This window comes from Oreochromis niloticus, linkage group LG6 (assembly GCF_001858045.2).
Source record: "Oreochromis niloticus isolate F11D_XX linkage group LG6, O_niloticus_UMD_NMBU, whole genome shotgun sequence".
NCBI lineage: Eukaryota > Metazoa > Chordata > Actinopteri > Cichliformes > Cichlidae > Oreochromis > Oreochromis niloticus.
Window position 1 is genome coordinate 34,969,497 of NC_031971.2, and position 23,872 is coordinate 34,993,368.

The 23,872-nt window shown below is 36.6% G+C and overlaps 1 protein-coding gene across 1 annotated transcript in view; it reads left to right on the forward strand.

Moving 5' to 3' along the window:
* The window catches only part of LOC100699483 (neuronal acetylcholine receptor subunit alpha-7), a 38,683-nt gene that overhangs the window by 9,716 nt on the left and 5,095 nt on the right, over window positions 1-23,872 (forward strand). The window contains exons 3-6 of the mRNA XM_005470018.3: window positions 6,505-6,549; window positions 12,008-12,117; window positions 19,443-19,522; window positions 20,628-20,795. Of these exons, the coding sequence (XP_005470075.1) occupies window positions 6,505-6,549; window positions 12,008-12,117; window positions 19,443-19,522; window positions 20,628-20,795 (403 nt within the window). The remainder of the gene's footprint in view (window positions 1-6,504; window positions 6,550-12,007; window positions 12,118-19,442; window positions 19,523-20,627; window positions 20,796-23,872) is intronic.

The following is a 23,872-nucleotide window of genomic DNA, read 5'->3' on the forward strand; positions in this document are numbered from 1 at the left end:
TCCTAACTAGTCAACAAGCTAAGGCATATGGAAAAAATAACTAGAGTGCTCAACAGACAGATTTAGTTATTTTTGACTGCATATTTCGATCCCAGACAACATTTGCCAGCCTGAATACTTAATTGGCCACCTAACATTAGCTGGTTGCTGGTAGCCACTCCTTTAAACACTTTCTGCACAATACAATATCTGTGTTTGTCTTCTTCATTTTATGGATACCATTTGAAGTGGTACCCTGAGAGAAAAGCTTGACTTAAAGCATCCATTCTTATCTTTGTGTCCTACATTTTATACCCACAAACACGCACACACACCCATACACACACCATTTAGCTCAATAGGGCACAATCCTCCCTTTCTCTGACATTCTTCACTCTTTTTCATGTTAAACCCATAGCTCTTAAATTGACACTTCTGTGGTTTGAGTAGATTTTCTGTCACATCTCATATTTTGCTCCTTCAGTGTTTGCTCTGCGCTCAATCAAGTGTTTCCTCCTGTTCCCCTTCTCATACACCTACCCTTGCACAAAAACACACAAACCTCCTCCCTTCTGGCCCCACCACACAGCCAGGGCACTCAACCAAAAAAGCCAAGCCGACACCCTGTCACATCCCAGAGTCAGCCCAGTGACAAGACATGAGGTTTCCTCATGATAACTACATGGTGGTACAGTAAGCCTCATACACTAGACTCCTATTCTAATTCTATTGTTAATATGAAGTCTCAAACAGCGCACACTAAAAACATTTTAATGCATTTTAGATCTTGAGCTTCCATATAAAGAATCAGAACCAAGCAGCTTCCACATGGAATTTCTGAAGAACTCGTCACATAGTTACATGACTACAAATTTCTTTTCGTCAGTGAAACAATTTTATAGTTATTGTAGTTTATGTTATATAAAATATGTATAGTGTGCATGTATGTGTATCTGTGTGTGTTTGTGTGTTGTTTTTTTCATGTATTGTTGTGCTGTTAGATGGCTTCATAAATAATGAATAAGCTGGCAAAACCAGATGAATTAATGCTTACTGGGCATCTGTAAATAATGTAAACCTTATTGTGTCTGTGTATATGTATCTGTGTATAATTGCAATGTGTGTGTAATATGGCCTTTGATTCCTCCATCTGCTCCTGGGTAACTCTCTAACCATGGAAATAGGGCAGGTTGATGCCCACTGGGTCCACTGCCATGAATAATGCCATACACAGACTGATGGACACTGGTAACCATATAGTATAAAGTGCCACCATGTGTCTCATGCACCTCATCAGGAAACCAGTAAGGTTCATTGCAGATATGTAACGAAGTATATTTAATTGAGGACAACACATATATACCCTTTCATTCTTTTGAATTTCTCTTTTACCTCTGAGTGAACAACTATGAATGACAAATAAATATTTGCAATTTTACTTTACCACACATTTACTTGAATACTATAGGTGTTGCGTTCTTAACTGATTAGGGCTTTACATTAAAAAATAAATAAAATAAATTTAAAAAACATGTACTATGACATTATTATAAATTTAAATATGAAATCAAATGAATAATGAGCTCTAACCCAGCTATCAACATTAAATTTGCACAATCATAGTATTGCCTCAATGAAGACGATTCAGTGATAAAATATAACAGTCACAATTTTGATGTACCATGGCCAATTCCACTGTTAAAAACTCATCTGCAGGAGTTTTGCCAAAAACACTTCATTAAAGACACATTCCCAACAAGTTTTTGTTATAAAAACATACTTTCACACAATGAGAATTTGCTGAGGTGATAATTTAAAAAAATATTAATACTAGTCATAAATGCTTAAGTAAACCATTTTGGATGCTTCTTCAACTGCCAAGTATGCTCGTACTACATTCAAAGTAAGATGGGAGTCTATTTGCTTTGGGATAATAGTATTACTTAACAACTCTGGAGGAAGATTCTTGACTCTTAAGAAAGATTAAAATAGTCAGAAAAAATGCTTGTAACAGATGTTTCTTTGCACAAGAGCAGGCACTTCTTCGCTTCTGTTCATGTTTGATTCAATCAACCCTGAGATATAAAGTATCTGCAGAGAGATGCTCCTCTTTCAGATAAACTGATGCATTGCAGCAGAAGCATGACCGTATCCATTGACCTGTATATACAAGAAAGAATTTTCACTATTCTTTGTCCTGATGAAGCTCTATTATTCAAAGAAACTGATGGGAAATATAAAGTCAATGCAAGTACATGAAGCACAATAGAGTTTTCTAAGAAGATATTATTTATTTCAGATTTTAGAATTTGTTGTCTTCACTGTTTGGTGATTCTCTATCTTTGAAATACTGATCCTTTCATCTGGATTGGAAGAAAAAGAGGTAGGAAGTGATCCTATTGTTCCAAGCTGGGGATATAACTGAATGAATTCCACAGATGAAATCCTGTTTCTGGGGAAAAATGCACATGAAGATTTCAAACAAAGCACTATTTCATATGTGTATTAAATTTTTCAGCCTTGAATGCTGGATCGCTTGCAGTGAAATACAGATAAAGAGCTGTTATTAAATGCAAGTGTCCATCATGCACAGCCTGCAAAAACCAATCACAGCAGATTTATGAAAAGATTAGAGTGTTTATAGTGGGTGTCACAGAGCTGATACTGTCCATTGCAGCTCAATGAAATCCCACAAAACACCAAAAAAGAGAGGTCAGCCACAAAATAGAACAAAATCACAGCAACCTTAAAGTAAAGCCAGGTCTCCAAAACTGTACATTAGGTTGCACACCAGAGGGACATAAAACGTTTCTTTGTAATGTATACAATAGAAGGCTGTTCCATTTCAACTGTGGAGAAGGAAGCCTGTTTAAAAGACGCAGAGATTAGAAAGGACAGGTGGAGATAAGATTGTAGTTTGGGGGGCGTTAGGGAGGAATTGAGGAGGCGGAGGGATAGGGGGACGGGGGGTGTAAACTGTGAGAATCGATTTTCACTACAAAGAGAAGTAAAAGCAGTGCTTTGCTTGGCTTGTCGCTGATGACACAAAGTTAAACCTTTGGAAAACTGTGGCAGTTGATTATACATCCTGATAATCATGACAGAGAATGTTAATGAAATTCGATGTTGTATGGTGTGTGCTGCTACATTTAAAATTTAGAATAATAAAAACTGGTAACTGTAAAAAAAAATCTCATTTAGTTACAATGATTTTTTTAAATTGAGGTGACCACAATCCTGAGTGTGTGTATCTATGTATCGAAGTATGTTCAGAATTTCCATTATATACCTGTGTAAAAAAAATCCTCTTTTTAGTGAAAGACTGAAAAAAGCATGCAGAGATAGGGAAGTATAGTCTACAGAATTTTATTTGGTCAAGACCAGTATCCTACACATTATAACTTGGGCCGTTACTTTTACTATAACTAAACAGAGATACCTCTTTCTATAAACTTCAAATGTGACTTCCTGTTTTTTGCGTATGACTTAGGTTTAGTAATAGTTTTTGTTAAAATCTCTTCTCATGAATTCCCATGTAAGTGCATTTTCACGACTGCACTGGTGCCCTGAGCTTGTTAAGATATTATGGCATGTAGCTGCATGTGAAAAAGCAAGTGTCCAACCGTATCACATCAGATATTAGACAGTTTTGCCATTAGCCCCTTAGTAGAAAGTCTGTGTAATATTTGATTGTACTGCATATGAGAATAGGTAAATCTGGTGAATTTACTGCAAGCATTTACTTGCTCCTTGCAGGCTCTACACAGGTCTAAATCAAATAGAGCACTTCCAGTAATGGGCAGCATCTGAAGCAGACTAACTCCTATTAAGCACTGCATGCAAGAAGGTGCAATGTCCTGACCTAATTCTCTTGACACTGTTTAGAGTTCATGTGTCCATGTGGAAATGGGTTTATATCACTGGCTGTACTATGTTGTCATTCAGAAAGCATGGGGATTCAATGTTGTGTATTGTGTCATAGCAGTATCCCAGGTGGAAAACCTGGAAAACCAATCAGAACCTCACACTAGCTAGATTAAAGGGCCATGGGTCAGTACACTTTTTAAGAACGTTTCCCCCTCTGGCTAGCTTCGGTTTCCTGTGATGTTCAGGAGAATTTCTGGCTTAACCCAGATCAGAGATAGTGCTGAGGCAGAACAAATGTGTTTAGGATTCTTTATATGCAAAATATGTTTTAATTGATTTATATTGGTAAACATAAAGAAATTATTCTCTTCTTTGTCAGTTGCCTATTTTATATGGTATATTTACTTTAGTTTACTATAGTTCTAGTGTAAATGAACATCTGAAAATGCTTTGTTAATGCATTTATTGTGCCTTTTTATTGAAAATGGAAAATCATGGCTGCCAATATTAAGTGCAGTGGCAGTAACTTTTAAATTTTGAGTTAGATTTTGGAGAGCCAAGTGGCAGGTATAATTTTCAGCACGTCCTGTGTTTGCTCTGGGGTCTCTCTCTGTTAGGATATGCCTGAAACACTTCACCAAGTAGGTGCCCAGTAGGCATCCTAGTCAGATCCCTGAACCACTTTAGCTGGATCCTTTGGATACTGAGAAGTAGCTGCTCTACTATGACCCCTTTCTGGCTGAGCTCCTCAACCAATCTCATAGGCTGAGCCCAGAGGAAACTCATGGCCATAGGTGAGAGTAGGAACATAGATTGCCTGGTAAGCTGACAGCTTTCCTTTCACGCTCAAGTCACTCCTCACAGCAAACAGATCTGTACAGCAGCCACATCAATGCTGACACTACAACAATCAGTCTGTCAGTCTCCCACTCCCCTCTCTGCTTGGGGTAACAACTCATCCTTCTAGGTGCATTACCCTTTTCTGGCTGAGAACCATGGCCTCAGACTTGTTTTTGTTATATTTTAATCCTGGAGAGAGGAGATCCTGAGGTCACCAAACCAGAAACCTTGCTCTACTTGCCTGCAACTAAAGTCTGTACACAAAAGTTGTGAATAGGATCAGTGAAAAGGACAGTTTTACTTAAATAAAGGATTTAAAATACCCTCAAACATCCTCCAAAATTATTGTGAAGAATATGTCAACGCCTCTCTAAAACAATTTAACAGAAACTAAACATTTATTATCAAAGTACTATTTATTGTTTGACTACTGTTTTTAGATTATACTATTAGGCAAGTAATATTCAACAGAGGGGATATATGTGACAGTGATTCATTTAGTATTTCAAATCTATTTAGAAGTAAAATATAGAATCAAGAAGGTTTATGAGCTACTGTATACATCTTAAGGAAGGTTTTTCTTAACATCTCAATGAAAATCAAGAATCATTGCAAGCAAATATTTCAGTGGTTTCCCAACTAATGTTTAAAGATAGTCCTAAAAACATCTTAGGTGACCGGTAAGGTCATATCTAACCATACTTCACCACTTGGACTGTTTCACAAAATAAGAAATCCTGAACATCCAGAGGGAGAAAAATGAAAGTAACAGTGTGAAAGAGTCTGATAAGACAGAAAACTGTTCAGAAGCTTAGTTCTGACAAATAGAGAAAAATAGAGAGTACAGTAAATTGATTTCATGATTTTATCTCAGTAACTTTAAAGGAAAAGTTTTGAAAGGGTTGAAATAACTGTATTATTCCAGCTTCAGTCATGGGTAGAAGATAATGTGATAAGTCACTTCAATGAGTCCATGGATGTTAAAAAAAAGGAGCTATTCAATGAAGAAACACAGTACAAGATCATCCAGTTACCTACAAGCAGCTTGCAAGTGTTTCAGATGCAAGGCAGTGATAAAACATGAACCCAATGTATCAGTGCATAACACAGGGGCAAAATGTGCTGCTGTCATGTAGGATTTCACAAAACAGACTCTAGTTCATTCGCATCTCAGTTTTTTCCCCCCTGCATTGTTCCTGTGTCTCTTTATCCAGTACTACTACTACTATTTCTACTATGACTTGTTTTGTTGAAGTATCTCTGAAATCAGTTTTCTCTGAACATTTATTGCTCTCACTCTCATCTCACTACTTCTAGAATCATAAAAGAATCAACAGCCATCCTCTCCGTTTTTCTCCATCTGAACATTTGACCATGAGTTGGACTTTAGGAGCCTCTCTGTATTTATACTTTCTCAGTATGGATAGAAATGGCTGTATGCTGTAAGCCTCATCCTTTCTGTGCACTCACCCTGTCTATTGTCAATGGAAATTGTTGCTTGCCCCCTGTTTCTTTATTATTCTGTTTAAAATGTTGATATATATTACTTCTTTGACATGGCATTGGAAGAAAAATAAGAGAATGCTGAAAGAGTGCATCGTTGTCATTCAGTTAGCCGGCAGCTCAGAGTCATATGAGTTGCTGTTTGACTTCATTGCCGTTCTGTCTCATTATTGTGCCTTATGTTTAGCAGAAGTGAATAATTTCTTTATTTTTTATTTTACTCTTGCCCTGTAGAATATTGTCATTTACTATCTGCCTGCACCCATGTCAACTCACTGCTGATTATTCTCTCCGTCTCCTTTTGTTCCCCTCCAGGATGAAAAGAACCAAGTGTTGATCACAAATGCCTGGCTGCAGCTGGTACGTCTCATTTTTAAGTCCTTTTTTGTGTGATCACTGTGTAATAATTGTCGTTTAGGATATTTTTGGAAGCCATATGTGGGCTGTGTCATTCATATTTTCAATAAGTGAACACATCTGACTGCTCTTGAAGGCATAGCACAAGCTACAACCAATAACCTTTTGTTTTTAACAAAAAAAATTTCTGGGAACAAACAAGAAACAGCACGATGCAGTTTTATGTCAGACATCTTTAAGTGCCAAGTATAAAGGAAAAATAATGTCAGGATGGATCAAAAATGATAATATGATATTATATAATATTTAATAATAGCATGGTATAATAAGCCTATTTATTGTCAGCATTATAGCAGAGGATGGTGATAGAAATATATTTTCAAAGATATTCTTTCATGACTCAAGATTTAAAACACTGGGTTACTTTCTTTTGCTGTTTAAGCTTTTCTATTTTACCTTTGTTTTGCTCTTAAAAATGATATCTCTGTGTTGCTACATATCAGGCCTTTGACATTTTCAACATTTAAAATACAATTTTTAAATCTTGGTTCCTATTTCAGAACATGAACAAACAGTTTTCAGGCAACTCATATTAAAATAACACTTATAATATGTCTTAATTATACTCATGGCTTGGCTACATCCAGGTCATTGTGCTATGAAGGTGAGGCTAAAGCCACAGAAAAATCAACATCCTCCTCAACTAATACAGTCACACACTGAAATACAAAAATAGTGCCGTTCCTACAGACAGGTGACAAAGAAAGACATTACTTTTTAAGTTTTTAGGCCACTACATGCCAGTCTCTGGGATATTCCTGGACTTATCAGCATTCCCATATTCCCAAAGATATTCTCCCACTTTATATTTTGATAATGGTCTTGGCAGCGTGTGTCTAACACATCAATCCAAAATCTCCCATAGGTGTTCAGCTGGGTTGAGTTCTAGTGACTGTGAAGTGACTCACATCCATTTCATACACATCAAACCACTGAACCATAAACCCCTAGTGTCTTGTGGATAGGTTCATTGTCAGCTTGTCCAGGATCACTGCCGTCAGCACAGATATATGTCATCATAAATTTGACCACTCAGAACAAGTTATTGATCTGTATTTACCATGTTCCCTAAGGAGGTAAGTGGACCAATCCATGCTAGCTAAGTACTGCCCAAAGCATAACTGCTACACAATATCTTCATTGTAGACAGTGAAAGGTTCAGATTTTTACTTTGTTGTGGTGTAGAAGTATTTAACCTCCTAAGACCCGAACTCTTCCATGGCATGCATTTTTAATTTCTCTTTGATATTTGGGCATATTGGGGCCCGATGAATGTAAAAACAAAGAATTACCAGATTTTTTTTTTTTACCTTATTTTTGTTTTTAAGAAAAATAAGAGCCACATATGAGGATATTCATTTAAAATTTTGATAGAACAGTAGCAGTATAATGTCCTCGTAAGTGGATATCAGGCCCATGTAGAGCAAAATTGAGTATTTTGGTCTAAATAACCCAAAATGTGATGTCCACATATGTGGACGCCAGGTCCTAGGAGGTTAATACAAAATATATACATTCCTGTAAAAAGTCCATCTGTGAGACTCATCTTGGCAATTACTTGCACTAAGTTGAAGTAATTGTTTCCTGTATGACTTCATTAGTCTCTCACGTCATTGTGGGAGAAATTTGATATTGTTGATATATTCCTTTTTTTTTTTAGTTAATTGAGGTTTGTAGATATTCGTTAATGCAGAGCCCTCCATGGTGGCTGTTAGTCAGGAGGTAGGACAGGTCATCTACTAAAAAAAAGTTTGGTAGGTTTGATCCCCTGTTGCACCAGTCTGCTAGAGTATCCTTGAGTGAGATACTGAATGCTGAGCTGCTCTTGATGAGTTCATTGGAATATGAATGTAAGACAGAAAACACTAAGATGTAGAAAAAATGGTTGTATGAATGTGCGTTTGAATGAGACATGCTGTATAAAGAGCTTTGAGTGTTCAAATAGGCTAGAAAGGTACTACATAAGAACAACTCCACTTATCTATCCTAAGCACTGCCACATTTCAGGTTGTTGTCTGGACTTTGACTGAGCCATTGCTCAGGGTGGATTTCATGACTGCAAGTTGTCCAAGTCCTTTGATTTCAAAAGTCCAAATCAGTATCCCTGCACTACTGTGCTTGACAGCTGGTATGAGGTGCTTGTACTGATATGCTGTGTTTGTTTTTTGCCAAATGTGGATTGGGAACTTTATGGTCACACATCTCCACTTTGATCTCAAGTTTCCAAAAAACATTGTTACAAAAGCCATTTGGCTTAAACGGCAAACCTAAGCTGCTGCTGCTGTGTTCTTTTTAGAGAGAAGAGTCCTTAACATTGAATATGTTAACTGAGGCCTGTAGCATCTGAGATGCAGCTCTTAGGTTTTTTGCAATTTCTCTGAGGATTTCTTGGTCTGACCTTGCGGTAAATTTACAGGCACATCCATTCCTGGGGAGGCTGCATGTGTTAAAATATGCCTGAATGCTCTGAACCAGCAAACTGCTAAAACTGTTCAAATCTATTTGATAAGTAGCACCTGTCTTTTAATTCCTATGTAAGCAGTAAGGGTGTACTTTGTTTTCACAGGACTCTATGCAGTCCAGTCAAAACATTTGTGTTTACATGACTGTATGTGTGAAGGGAAAAAATGGATTGGACTGTTGACTTAGGTTGCAAGTTGCAGCAAATGTCACACTGTATCTGTGGTAATTTTGTTTGCATATACTTCCAAGCACTACCTTCACTATTTCTTTAAAAACTTTTCATTGCTTCAACACAGTCCACCAAAACCTGTGTGTGGTTGCTATGCTGTTGTCAGACAAATTCCTATCTCTTATCCACTTGACTTAAGTAGAATTTCTATATCAGAATAAGAAGTAAATGGCATAAGAAATATGCATTGCAGCGTTTAGTAGCTCTAGGAAAAGTGTTACATCAAACCAGCCAGGTAGGTACAACAGTCTCATTATAACAACAGCCACACTCAGAAGATCCCATTAAGTATGTCACAGCCGTCAGGTTGAGTTGGCTGCTGACTAGCTTACAAGTTGAATAAATCAATTATTCAGGAAGCCTCCTCTTTAATACTGGCATCTACTATGGTTCAATGGCTTAAGGGGGCTTTGCAGACATTGCAATTTTTGAGAGAGACCTAAGATGTACATTAACCAGCTCATACAAAGTCAGCCAGACAGTCAAAGAAAGGACAAGTTTGAGATTACAGGTTTATCAGTCAATGATTGTTCTACATCCAGATGTGACTGAAATACTCAGCACTGAAAATAAAAGAAAAAATAAATAAATAAAAATAGTGTATCTGAAATGGTGTTATTGTTAATAATCCATTGATTATGAAACCAACATTTGTAGAATATTTATATAGTAATATGGCCATTGCAGTACAAATAAAATCAATTCACCCTTGCAAATAACAAAAATCAGATTAGTGCTACATTTTCAATTACGTCTGTTACCTCTTTGGATTTGCAGTTGACTCTCATGTGTCATATATGAATTTGAAAAAAAAAATCAGCCTTTCATACTCTCAAGAACCTAGTTGTCTCAAATTAGTGATGCTGTCTTAAATGTATGTTATGCAACCATACCTATTCTTAGACAGCTGTTACCTTACGTAGCCTTCAGTCCTCCTCATCTGTTCCTGACAGACTACAAAGTTAGTGAGCTGTGATTAGTTCTGTTGGCTGTTAGTTGTGTGTTTCCAGCCAATGAACATGAAAAGAAGTACCAAACCGCCAAGGCCCACAGATGACAAGTGTAGTGATTAAGTTATTATCTGCGTGAGTGCAGACATATGCAGCAGGCCCATTTGAGATGAATGGAATATCTTTGAAATCATTTTCTATTGTATATTTAACTGACAGATGGTGTTGAAACATGTTGACAGTCACAAGGACTAAACCTTTTAAATGGAAGAAAAAAAATTATATAAAAATACATGCATGCACATATACATACACACAAACAGATGATCCCAAATATACTGTGGCTACTTTAGCTCTGGGAATTTTTGTTGGTACATGAGAAACTTGCCCTGTGCTTTCAGCAATTGAATCCCTCCACCATATATTTCTATACACACCATATAGCTCTCATGCAGCAAAAACACATCCAACTCATTGGAACATGGAAAAACTATTTCTTGTAGTGTCTGTCACTCGGATGTTAGCAGCAGATTCTTTGATTGCTGCAAGTAGTGGGACAAGACCTCGATGGACTGGGTGTGACCCACTAATTTTTGGATTTTATTGAGTCTGAAGACACTTGGTCAAGCCACTCCTTTTTGTAATATGGCAAAACACTTTATCCTGTAACCACCTTTGCCGTGAGTAAATGTGCTTGCCATGTAATGTTTAGGTGAATGGTCTGTCGACATGAATACCCTGACAACTAGATTTTCAAACAGTGACTTGTATTGTAAAGACATGCTCAATGTTGTGGTTAATCTGGGTAACATGTGTGTTTGCACACAGATTTAGAAAAAAGCATACTACTAGCATACTCTTAGATGCCAGGATGAATGCCAGTATTTATACCACTGTGGATCATATATCATCACGCTGTGCATTATAAGTAATGAAAATAAGCACAGAAGCAACACATAGCACACTCACTCTTTGTGTCTTTAAAAGATTTGATGCTGTGTTCAGTTAGCTGAATATTGGCCTAGGCTCAAATGGGACTGCACATGGTTAGCGCCAACAACTGCTGGCCTGGCAACGTTTCTGTGCCAGGCTTCATTATCAGAGTTAGAGACAAAGTGTAAGAGCCAACAGCTGTATTAGCCTGTATGAAGAGGAAATATTTGACTTCTAATGGGTTGAAGCTGTCCTCTTGTTAACGACTTAAATCCCTTCTTATCCTCAAACAGAGGAGTATCTAATACAGCTACACTTTACTACAAGCACCTAAAAATCTGGTGGTAGTTTTACTGTCATTTGACAAAGAAAAAAATCCATAGCAAGCATTATGAATATTATATTCAAATTGATGGAGTGGAAAGTAGAATCCTGTACATCATCATCCTCTAGGATCTGCTATAGAAAATCTAACTACAATAAGTATCCTTGGTTAGTCACAAAACTTTTCAGATCAGTTGAGATGAGGATTCAAATACCATGTGAAAGCAGAAATTAATATCAATGCACATAAAGCAGATGGAAATTTCAGCTTATCAGTGGATTTCTTCCTACTGCAGTTTCTGATACTTTTGGTCATTCAAAGGTAAAGCAATAATGTTATGAAACACCAGTGATGCGATATATATGCCACTGTACCAAGAATATATAGGGTGGGGAAAATGTTTTTAAAAAAATCAATAAATATCCTTCACATGTCACTTGTGTCGACCCTCCACTTTTCCATTGCCTTATTTTTTTTTTCTAATTTGACACTTTGTTTCAGCATTGGACAGACATTTACCTCTCATGGAACCCAGACAGCTACCCTGGGGTTCAGAATCTCCGTTTCCCTTCAAATCTAGTGTGGGTCCCAGATATTCTTCTCTACAACAGGTATGTTACATTCTCATCTTTTTGAGTTGGTCTTATCAGGCTAGTCATTGGGTCACTTCATTGGCTTCCAATGAACTATAAGTTAATATATAGATCTTCTAATACCATTAGAAGAACATGCCTTGCTCAAATGGCTTTGAAATATTTCAACCGGAAACAGAAAAAAAAAAAACTTCTTTACTTTAATTTTAACATACAGTGATTATAAGGAAGTTTAAACATATTTTTATAACATGTCAAAAAACAAATAAAGCAAAGAAATACTCTGAAAGAAATGCTTACTTTTACAATTAGTGAAGTTTCCCACAATTTCAATTAATTTATTATTTAAGCAGTAAAATTATATAAAATCAACATCTAATCAATGTATGCCATTTTTAATCATCCACCACATGTATCCATTAGTTCACTTTTCTTGGGTTCCCACAAAGTCTAAAGCCTTATGATCATAGCAACTGATTGTAGATGTTTAAAGGAAATTCTCTTAACATTTATATAGGTGTGACTAATTTACCCCCCCCCCAAAAAAAACCAACCAAACCAAAAAAAACCAACAAAAAAACCCACATTTTGACAACTTAAAATCAAACACAATTAAATACATATTTTTTCATTCTCAGTCATAACAGACTGAGAAAAGGAAATCGTGTTTTTGGAGCTTGCACAAGCCACCTTCTGGCTAAAATGCCAATCTGAAGGGTAAAATACACAATTTTTAAATGACAGTAAATTATTTTTGGTAATGAGCAATTTATTTTACCATTTTAAGATACTTATTCATCTATTCACTAGCTAAAACAGTAATATAAAAAGCTTACAAACTATTTCAGACCAAATTAAGTAAAACATTTCACAATGTCTTTTCAAACATAGTTTCTCAGGCACTAGCTGCTAAATTTACCCATTATATAATTTGCAGTCCACAGGCATGACAACTTACACAGTTCTTGGTATTTCACCATTTTGTATTTAAAATTGTTCACATGGTAAAGTGTAGTGAATTAGAATGGGTATTTAATAAGTGCACTGACTTTAAGCAAATGATAAGGACAGGCAGCCCACATTACAAAATCTCCACTTTGCTGTTAATTACATCATACTGCCCACTAGAATAATCAACACTGTTTCCTCTACTTGATTTTTACCATTTAATTTTTCATTAGATTTCATTATATATTTTGGTTTTTACGTTTCCTCTCTTTCTCCATTCTTCTTCTATGTAGAAAAAAATAATTTCTTTTGTGAATGGACAGAAACACTGCACTACATTGCCATGTATCTGTGTACCAAAAAAACACAGCAGAATGAAAGATTCTATAGATGAAATATCACTCTGGGTTATAGTGTCATTTAATTAAATGATCGAGCCAATTCCCTCTGTGGGGAATAAACCATAACTCCTCTTAGGCTTTGCATCTGTTTCCAGTAACAGCATAGGACTCTGACTACTGAAAAGACTGTGCCAAGTGGGTGAAACTGCCAATGCTTTGGCTAGTTTGAAAACTAATAATACTTCAAGCTTCAGAAGAATAGAGAGAATTTAATCTATATTCTGTACTACCTTTATTTATTTGCAGAATTCTTCTCTTCTCTCAATTCCATGTTTTAGGCCCGGCCACCGTGGTTGTAGAGGAAGTTCAATTCAATAATGAACCACAGGCTCTTGGAAACATCCATCTGAACAAGCTCATTTCTTCCTTTATCAAAGAATGGGGCTTTAATAGCACAAAGGGGAAATAATCTGTCTCTTGAACACTGGCTCACTGGCTTCTTTGATATAGAGGTCAGTAGAACAGAACCTCTTTTCTTTCAGTATATTTGGCTGGACATGAGGCTCCTGTGCTCATTGTCCTGCTTGGCTAGATTGAAGAAATACAAAGCGCTTGGGCTGCTTTCACAATGTCGTCTAGATCTGGTCAGATTTAAGAAGAATTCAAGCACCTCACATTACTGCCAGTGAGTGACTTGATCATTTTCCAGAGTCCTTTGCATTTTGACCTTTTCTGTGGCACCAATGTTGTCCTCAAACATAACCTGATTTTAGACTTTTATAACATATACCGACAGCTGCCTACACAGTAAACAAATAACACAGAACACATTTACCCTTTTGCAAAACAGCTGTGACATAATGAAATCAACAGCAACAACAACACCCAGTGTGCCTCTGTGGGGTACATCAATCATGATTTTGTCTACAAGCATTTGCTGAGAAAAATAGATAAATAAATAAAGTCAATAAAAAGTGAAATCAAAATATTCACTTCAGAGAAGAATTTGGTAGGTGTCTTGAAACACTTAAAATTCCTTTGGAAATTACAGTAGTATATTTTAGGAGTTGCAACAGCATAGACAATTTTAGGAAGTTTTTTTTTAAATTTTATTTATCTATCTATTTATTTTTTGGCCATAGTAAGTAATCGTTACAGTTTAAACAGCAAAGTGGAAGACAGTTCTTACTTAAGGATGTCCACTTGCTTAACATTAATCAAAGAAATGTGCAAGGCAAGGCTACTTGAGGAAACGCTGAAGTGGTATTTATATAGTGCTCCAGTTTATGTGACTAAAACAGACAGCTATGTAATTGTGGATCATTATTAACCTGTCAAAGCAGATGATATTAAACAGGACATCAACGCTTCACTTAACTCCTTGCAATAATACACTGCTTCTTAGCTTACAAAGAAGTAGACTTGCGATGGGAAAAAGACAACAGGACACAAGATAGAGGTAGATTTGACTCCTCATGTTTCTGTTTCAGCTTCTTTAAGTTGATTAAATATTCTTTCATAAGGGAGAGATAGTGACAGATTTACAGCTTACCTATGACTGAGTGAGAGAGAGAATGAGTGAGAAAGAGGGATGGAAGCAAGAGCTCTGGGTGTCTACAAGGGACGATACAGAACATTAAGCAGCTTACAGTAGGGATAACTGATAATGATCAATATGCCTCTGACAGAGATCTAGATTGTAACTGACATTTTTCATGGATTCAACATAAATCTGGAGTAAAATCATTTACTCTTATTTTTATGAATCAAGAAAGCAAGCATGAGAGGAGATTAAAATTATGAGAAGATGAAGTTTTACTAATCCCTATTGGGAAACTAGGTCAGTGCAGTGGCAAGGCTTTAGCACATGCATTTTAAAAAAAAAAAATTCAAAGTGACAGGACCACCCTCATTCCACCCCCACCAAATCTCGACATTAAACCTCCTCTATCCCCCATGTCAGAGAGATTTACCACTTCACTGCTAAGGTTTAGTAGGTAATGGGCATTGCAGGTTTTGGTTGCATAGGGAACAATCTAATGTATTTACCAACTTGTCAGATGTCAATTATTGGTATCCTTCAGTCCCAGAAGGAATCACATCAAACGATCTTTTCAAAATTAAGATACTTTTAAGTCAGGATCTGCCCACAGGATCTGTCACAAATGTTTACTGTCTTTACTACTATGCCCCTTAAACACAACATGAAAGCCATGGGAATCAGGACTGTTGGGCCAGCTGACAATAAGCTACAATGGTATACACAGACCTTAAGTCAATCTTCAGACCATTCAGCCCTTTGTGCAAAAAATATATTCTTATTTATTTATTTTATCACAGACAACGTGATGATGATGACAGTGTAAAGAGTGCCCCTTCCCAAGTGGTGGACTCTAATGCAAGTACAGATTTCTAGTAGATTATGTTCTGGATTGTGGATATTCAGAAATGCTATAAGTTCTTCCAAGTCTTCAGCCATGGTTGACACTTCACCTGACCTTCTTCCTTTCATCTGACCCTGGTCAGAGTAAAGCCTGGATCAAGCAACTTTGCTTTGGTCCCATCAGCCTCACATCAGCAACCTCACATCTGTACAATGTGAGGCTGCTGCCCCTAAGATTTACAAAGTCTAGGCCCAGGTCAATCATGCTCATGTTCAACCCTAAAGGTATGTCTGGGACTATGAAGTCTGACTGGCAATGTAGAATGTCACCTCTCTGGTGGGGAAGAAGCAGCAGACAGTATTGGAAGTGAAAAGATACCAATGATCATATTCCTTCTACTGGTGTAGAGGTGTTTAGTTGGACTTTTATCTGAGAGAACAAAAGGGTGAACCCGGTGCAGCTGCACTTCTCAAAAAGGGTGATTATTTTTTTATGCCTATGAAACAAAAAACAGTTCAAAGAACTTCATCTTATTACAGTCTCCGAGTGGGACATAAGGTTTCCTGGCTCAGGACTTGATATCAGATACTGTTTGATCATAAGGTAGTTCATACAACAACACCTTAGGACAAAGATCAGTGGATTGACTTTGACATTATTTCAGAGAATGTGCATTTTAATGTACCTCTTTCTGTATCCTGGATACCTTTTATGTTTCTTTTTTCTAAAGAAAGTTAGTGACTTTGACTTAGTCAAGAATTTTTGAACACTAGGTCCAGAAAGTGGGGACAGTTGTAATTTTGTATTTGTTTGTGTCAGCACATAAACAAATCAATAATCTCCTCACATGAATAAAAGATGAATACGATGACAATTTCTCTCTGTCAAAGACATGGATTTGAATATTTCATCATTTATAGACATTTGGAGAGCTGGAATACAAAAAGACTAAGTTTTCTACTTTTTTCATGTAAATAATATAGTCCGTTTATCTGTAAAGAAGCATTACTTTCTTTATATTATAGCTAGTTATCTAAAAGATAAACTGCTGACACAAACTATAACAGTGTTTGACAAGAATGATATGTCAGTCCAGGCTATTTCATTGCATGTCTCCACTGACTATTGAAACCGGACTTCATATTCTGTACTGCTCTGTGAGAAAGGTATTTAAAGTTACAGTGCAGTAATGAACAATTTAATTTAAGTAATATTTCACTTCCATATATGATTTATCCATTCTTTTTCACTTTTAATACTGGAATATTACACTTTTGGAATTATTTATTGCTATAAAGTAAAGTTTTTGAAGAATTCCATTAAGAAAAAACTCAATAAAAAGTCAATTGGGATTTAAGACGTATTGGCCATGTAGTTTCCATGTGATCTTTTATTAATATGTGATCTAATTAAAAGCGGTTAAAGTTATATATCAAGGATTCATTAATGCCTGGGTCTGTGTGTGCTGTACATTATTCAAGTCATTGTCTTTCATATTAAACATTTATATTGGTGTTTTGAGAGCGGGTTTGGTAAATGAAAAATGAAATGTTTTTATTTCAATTGTTAATGCTTTAATCTGTCCATGTGAGGTAGATGTATTCCGGATACCATTACAAGGCTAAATGCTAAGATCATTTATTCTAGGCAATGGATGAGAGCTACTCCACCCTTTAAGTGAAATAAATGATTAGATTTAAATTATGGATGTAGCATTATAAATCTACATCCATTAAAGCTTTGTCCTGTTATACGTCTTCTGGATTCAGTCCCAACAAACTTTACTAAAATCTATGCTCTACCTGCTAAGCAAAAACCTTGTCAGAAGAATTTAAATGTTGTTTAAATGTCCCTCACTCTCCAGTTGCATATAGTCTCATGCTACAAGCAGTAAATATCTACTAATGGAAAATAACAGATGATGGTGCGGTTCGAACTGTTGTCTGAGTTGCATTAACATTCATTCATCCTTTAAAATGAGATATATTGAGTTGCCAGTGTACCTCATTCAGTTTTCCTTTTTAAGAGGTCACAGCATACTGAAATATGTGAATTAAATATTATACTTGTTATGAATACATGGATAAATAGGTATAATTGTATGCCATTTACCGGTTCATTACTTTTGCAAGGAGGCTGTTTTCAGTCCATATGCTTTGTCCATTTGGTAGTTTTTCCCCTTCTTTTCCATCTCATTATCCAGCATAAACAAAACTCAAAAGTGTTTACAACCGTGATAGGGTATAGTTATACACAGCAGGCTTTGAGCTAAATGATAAAATTATATGCTAATTGCTCATGATGACCGTGCTAACATACTCAGATGCTTGGCAATTTAGTTTAGTTCTTTCCATTTGATGACCTCCCCTGTAGCCTCATTGACAAGTTTTGACATCTGACAAGTATATTTCAATCAAGATGTGTTTTGATAACCACTGGAATAGTCCGCAGATTTTTCAAGCTAATCCCTACTTCAGCGGGTCTGAATTATAACAGAACCAGAAATTATTTGGTCCTAAACCAAAGTACACAATTTCAGACATTCCAGTTTCAGTTTAGAATTTATTAAAAGCTACATTTTTTATATTTTTCACATGCTTACTTTTACAACAATGAATAGAGGTCACTGTTGCTCGCACAGTGAAATTGGCTTCAAAGAATATGCTTCACCAAAAACTCATAGTGATTGCTTTGATTACTGACAGTTGCCTGTCATTTTTCATGTTTGACTGCAAGTACTTGGTAACGACTAGCTGAGGGACAGTAAAACTTGAGTTTTACAACAACTGAGAGATTAGTTGCAAAAGTCTGTCACTTCCATGGTCATTCCACTGGTCATTGACCAGTCTCTGCACCTGTAATAATAGCAAGTGCTTTCCTAGTGACTGCCTCCATCAACCTCCATCATCCACTTGCAACCTGCTGGGGAGTACTCATTCTTCCTTCACAACAGGCAGTTCCCAGATGGGTCCTGACCAGTCTGTAGAGCTGTATGACTGGGGCATTTTTAATTTTATCCCACATTGTAACCATAATTGTCAGACACCTAGAATGAATGAAGTTAATGTCACATACTAATCTCAACATAATATGAATCAGTGGTAGCTCACTAGCTAACAGTGGCATGGTTTAATTTGACTGTTAGTTGTTAGTTAGTTGTTGGTATATTAAACTGTCAGTGTAGAAGACTTTATTATTAGTATGTGTGTTGTCAGAAGCTCAATAGATAAATGCAGCATCAAATCAAATCAGCCTAACAAAGCAAAAGTATTCTTCACTGACTTCTCAGATACTCTTCTGGTTATTTTTACTCTCTGAAAGAAACATTAATCAGTTGCTGTGTTCCAGAGATTTTGAGCACGCGAAATACATAATCCCTGGTCTGCTTGAAGGACGTCTTGGTAACAGACGACTGTGTTTATTTAACATGATGAGCAAAATTAAACACTCTCTGTCTGGATCTACACTAATCCCCCTTGTCTCTGCCTTCTGTCACCTTCATTCACCACTTGATGTTTTTTTGTCTAGCTCCTTTTTAAGCTATCTTTACTTTTGTAGTTGACTCTGATTCAGCTTAATAACTTCTATTCGCCTCCTTCTGTGTTTTTTTTCTCTTCCATTTAATACTTATGTTAAAATGTCCCATATAAATACTCTTGTCTCCATATAGTGCTGATGAGAGGTTTGATGCCACGTTCCATACAAATGTGCTGGTCAATGCTTCGGGAGCCTGTCAGTACATTCCACCAGGTGAGACATCCCAGATGTTTCTATGTTCTTACACTACCATTCCACACTACTCCCACCACGCTAAATCCAAATTGTCATCATCTTAGGGACATCATTATCTCAACATCATCATTACTGTTATCACTGCCATCAACACGCTTCTCATTCTCACCTCACTGTTCTGTTGAACAATCTGTTTTCAGATTCCCAAGATAATGTCATTTTACAGTCACTGAACATTAGAGACTGTTTCCACTTCCTCCACATACCAAAGTTGTTCCACTTGATATAGATCTAGTGACTCGGGAGGCCAATGAAGATCACTGAACTCACTTTCTTGTTTACAAAACCAGAATCGGATTGCTGTCTTGTATTATTTTACTGCAACAGCCATTGGAAGACGGTAAATTATGGGTATAAGAAATATATAGTCAGCAAAAATATTCAGACTATAGCATGCAGACATACAAGTTCAAGTTTGCAGAGAAAACATTCCCCTCACTGTTATAGCACTACCACCAACTTATTAACAAAAGCTAGCTCTAGCCTCAGCATTGTCTTCTTGGCTGACAGGAGAAGAGCACGTCATGGTCTTCCACTTATTATGCTTTCTAAAAGGCTTACCATCATCTTTCTGTCAGCTTTAACTAGTCTCACCATTCTCTTTTAGTCTTTTACATGCACTTTTCTGTTTGCAGAACTGCTGCTCACTGAGCAATTTTTGTAAACTCTGGAGATTGTTCTGGTGAAAATCTCAGGAGATCAGCAATTTCAGAATCACTCAAACTAGCCTGCCCGGCGTCAGCAAAGATGCCATGGCCACTGAACTTAAATACCCCACCCCACTCCCCACCTAACGTTTGATATAACACTAACTAAAACTCTTGATCTGTTTCTAGATCAGTATTTTTTGAATCGCAAAGCTGATGTTTATTTGTATTCTAAAAGGTTATCAGTGTCTCTAATAAATGGCTTGGAATATACTAGATATTTACTATCAGAGAAGCATTTATTTAAATTATGTTTAAGCAACAATTGACATGTAGAAGTAACTTTTTGTTATTTTAAAAATAAATATTTACATTTAAAAAAAACTGATTGGTTTCTAAAAGTAATTTATCTGCAGGTATCTTGAAGAGTACCTGCTACATCGACGTTCGGTGGTTCCCGTTTGATATTCAGAAGTGTGACCTGAAATTTGGTTCCTGGACCCACAATGGTTGGTTGCTGGATCTCCAGATGATGGAAGTCGATGTCTCTACATATATACCCAATGGGGAATGGGACCTTGTTGGTAAGAACAAAAACAAAATGTCATGCATAGATGCTGAATATGAAAGACTCTGACGAGACTCTCAGGGAGTTTCAGCATTAACTATGCCTTTTATATCATCTTCCACAAAGTGAAACATCTAATCAGTGTCACACATTTTGACAGCAGGTGTTTCAGCTGTGTTTCCCTCTTTGTAAGATGCCACTCTCATTGTCAATCAGTCCACAATGAAGGGGGCTTTAGATGGGGTGAATAATGCAGCTTCTATTTAGTACAGTACTAAATAAATCTTCAACAAATTCTGCTTCTGACAGCATTTCTGTACAATACAGGTGATGCAAATTTCAAATACTGATCACAACAGGTAGGCTAGCAAAGCTAAAAAAAAATCCCCAGAAGTAGTAAAAAAGAACTATCTCAGTTCATACCTTCAAGCCTTTCAGAAGCATCTAGGAAATGACTCCAGCATTTTGCCTACACTTAGGGTTAGGGTTGATGACTCAGAAGGTTAAAGCATATCAAAAAAATATGGAAAGTTGCCCATCAAAGTGCCGTTTAAAATCATCCTCCTAACTTTATCCCTCATCCTACCAATATTTTTACCGTATCTATTCCACTGCTTCTGTCTCCATATGGAAATAAGGAACTCACATCATCTCTAATCCAGGTATGGGTGTTAATCGGAGCCCAGTGGACTAATTTCCAGACACAAACTGACTCACACACAAAGTTGGTGCACCCAGCTGGCTGGGGGAATAGAGGGGGGTTGTGAGTGTGTGTGGTGACAGCTGGCCCAGGGATGGTTCACTTAATTCAGGCACAGCCAGGCAGCTAGCTGGCCAAGAACACACACTGTCCTGGTGCCTTAGAACATGCCCATGTTCATGCCAGAGTACAAACGCACACTCAAAAGCAAGCAGACACACATTGTTTCACTGTCTCAGGGGGTAACTCATTAAACTAAACCATTCCTGAGCCAATTAAGCTAATCTGAACAATCACAACTGAATGCCTCACCCCCACCCTTCATCTATTTATAACCTTTACCCTAAAACCAACTCTTATCCTCAAAAAGCAGTCTGGACCCTTTGGGACTGCACTTTAAGTCTCCAAGGTGACACATGTACCCATGGGTTAGTGTTCCGTCAGGTTAAAGTCCCTAAAGGGAATGGAGGACATGACCCCATACAAGCGCGCACACATACACACATACACACACACACACACACACACACACACACACACACACACACACACACACACACACACACAAGATGTGGTAAATGCATCTGCAGGTCTACAATCCATCAAATTAATAGAAACTAACAAAGGCTATTTCTCTTCGGCAGCCGGGTGACAAGAGTTGTAAATGAAATGAAATTGAAACCGTGCAATCAATTTAAACTGAATTCCTATAGGAAGTACCGCTCACACACGCAGTGGTAATATCAAGTGTTTTCTGTTACTCACTTGAAATAAGTTGTGCATTTTGACTGTATTGTTGATTGTGTCATTTTCACAATCAATTAATTGCTATTAGAGGTGTATAATGCTGGGCAAACCATAAACAGGCAGCGCTGACTTTTATTCACCACTGACTGTTGATTGTAAGCTACAAGTGACTGCCTGCCAGTCACACATACTCACACAGAGGTCCTTGATTGATGATATTAATCAAGAGGACAAGCTAACATTGTCTGCATTCCACCTTAAAATGATTATGCATATGAAACGAATCTGCTATTGTTACTGATCATTTAGCTATACAATTGTACTTGAACTTGTAGTTTTTCTGACTATGGCGAGACCAATGTGATGTTGATTTCTGTTACTGACCTTATAAAAATCAAAATATATCTATGCCAACAAGAAAGATAAAATTGTAATGTTGAACATGCCAGACATATATGACTGCTTTTGGAGATGTAGCTGGGTAATCCAAAGCATTTACTAACATTTGCAGGTTTTAAAATTTTGTGCCAGTCCTTTACTCTTGCTCGGCATATAATACAAACAATGATCATGGCACAGTGCATTGCAGCTACAGCAACTTTCCACAATCTCCAAAGAGCATTTTATTTGAAACTATTTAAATTACAGATAAAGATAAATACAAGATCCTTTTTGTTTCTGTTTTTGTTTCTGTTTTTTTTGGGGGGGGGGGTTTACAAAAAAAGAGTTACTGTTCAGATCTGGCCATCTGGACATGAAAGCTATACTTTCACTCTTTAGTCACCATGAAATGAACTTGAACATAAAATAAACTTCAGTCACTGCTTTTTAATGTCATTTTACTGTTTTAATTTATTTTTTTATCTAGTACTGTGTACAAAAGGTTCCTTTTAAATATACTGTAAGGTTCAGCAACAGGAACTGTTGTTTGTCTGTAAAATAGATGTGGAATTATTCATAAATTTTAATAGTTTATATTTGAAAGTTATCAAGCTGGTTTTGATCAAACAAATTCCAATAACAGATGGTATCAGGATGAAAAGATGACCAGCTGGTCAGCAAACAGATTCAAAAGCCAATTACTGCTCTCAACAAATGGCTGTCATTTTAAAGCCATGAACTTGCAACTTCTGTTTCAGTCACTACTGTATGAGCAATTCTTTATACTGATTATAACTCCCTGCTAAACAAACAGGTGGAATGGATTTGAGATTATTGTGTTATATAAATGATAACGTCACACAATTTTAATTTAGGCACAAGTTGATTTTCTTTTGTTTTTGTTTTTTTCAAAGCAAGCCGCTTCCCAACATGATTAACTAAATCCCAGTCCAGACAAAATAACATTTATCTGATTGGTTAAAGTCTACAAATTTATGAAATACAGAAATTGAAAGAAGAAAAAAAATACTATTATCATATTCATCAGTTTCCAACATCTTCTATAAAAAGTACAAGTTGGCTTTCCATAACATTTGAAACATTATACTTCTACAAATATTTTGCCTGTATTTATTTACATTTTATTCATTTTAACTAATGCCTTTTTGTTAACAAGGCCATACATGAAGTTAAAAATGTGCATCATTGGCTTATTTTAGTGTTTATAAAAAAATATTCAGTCAAGCAGAAGAAAGAACTGGACC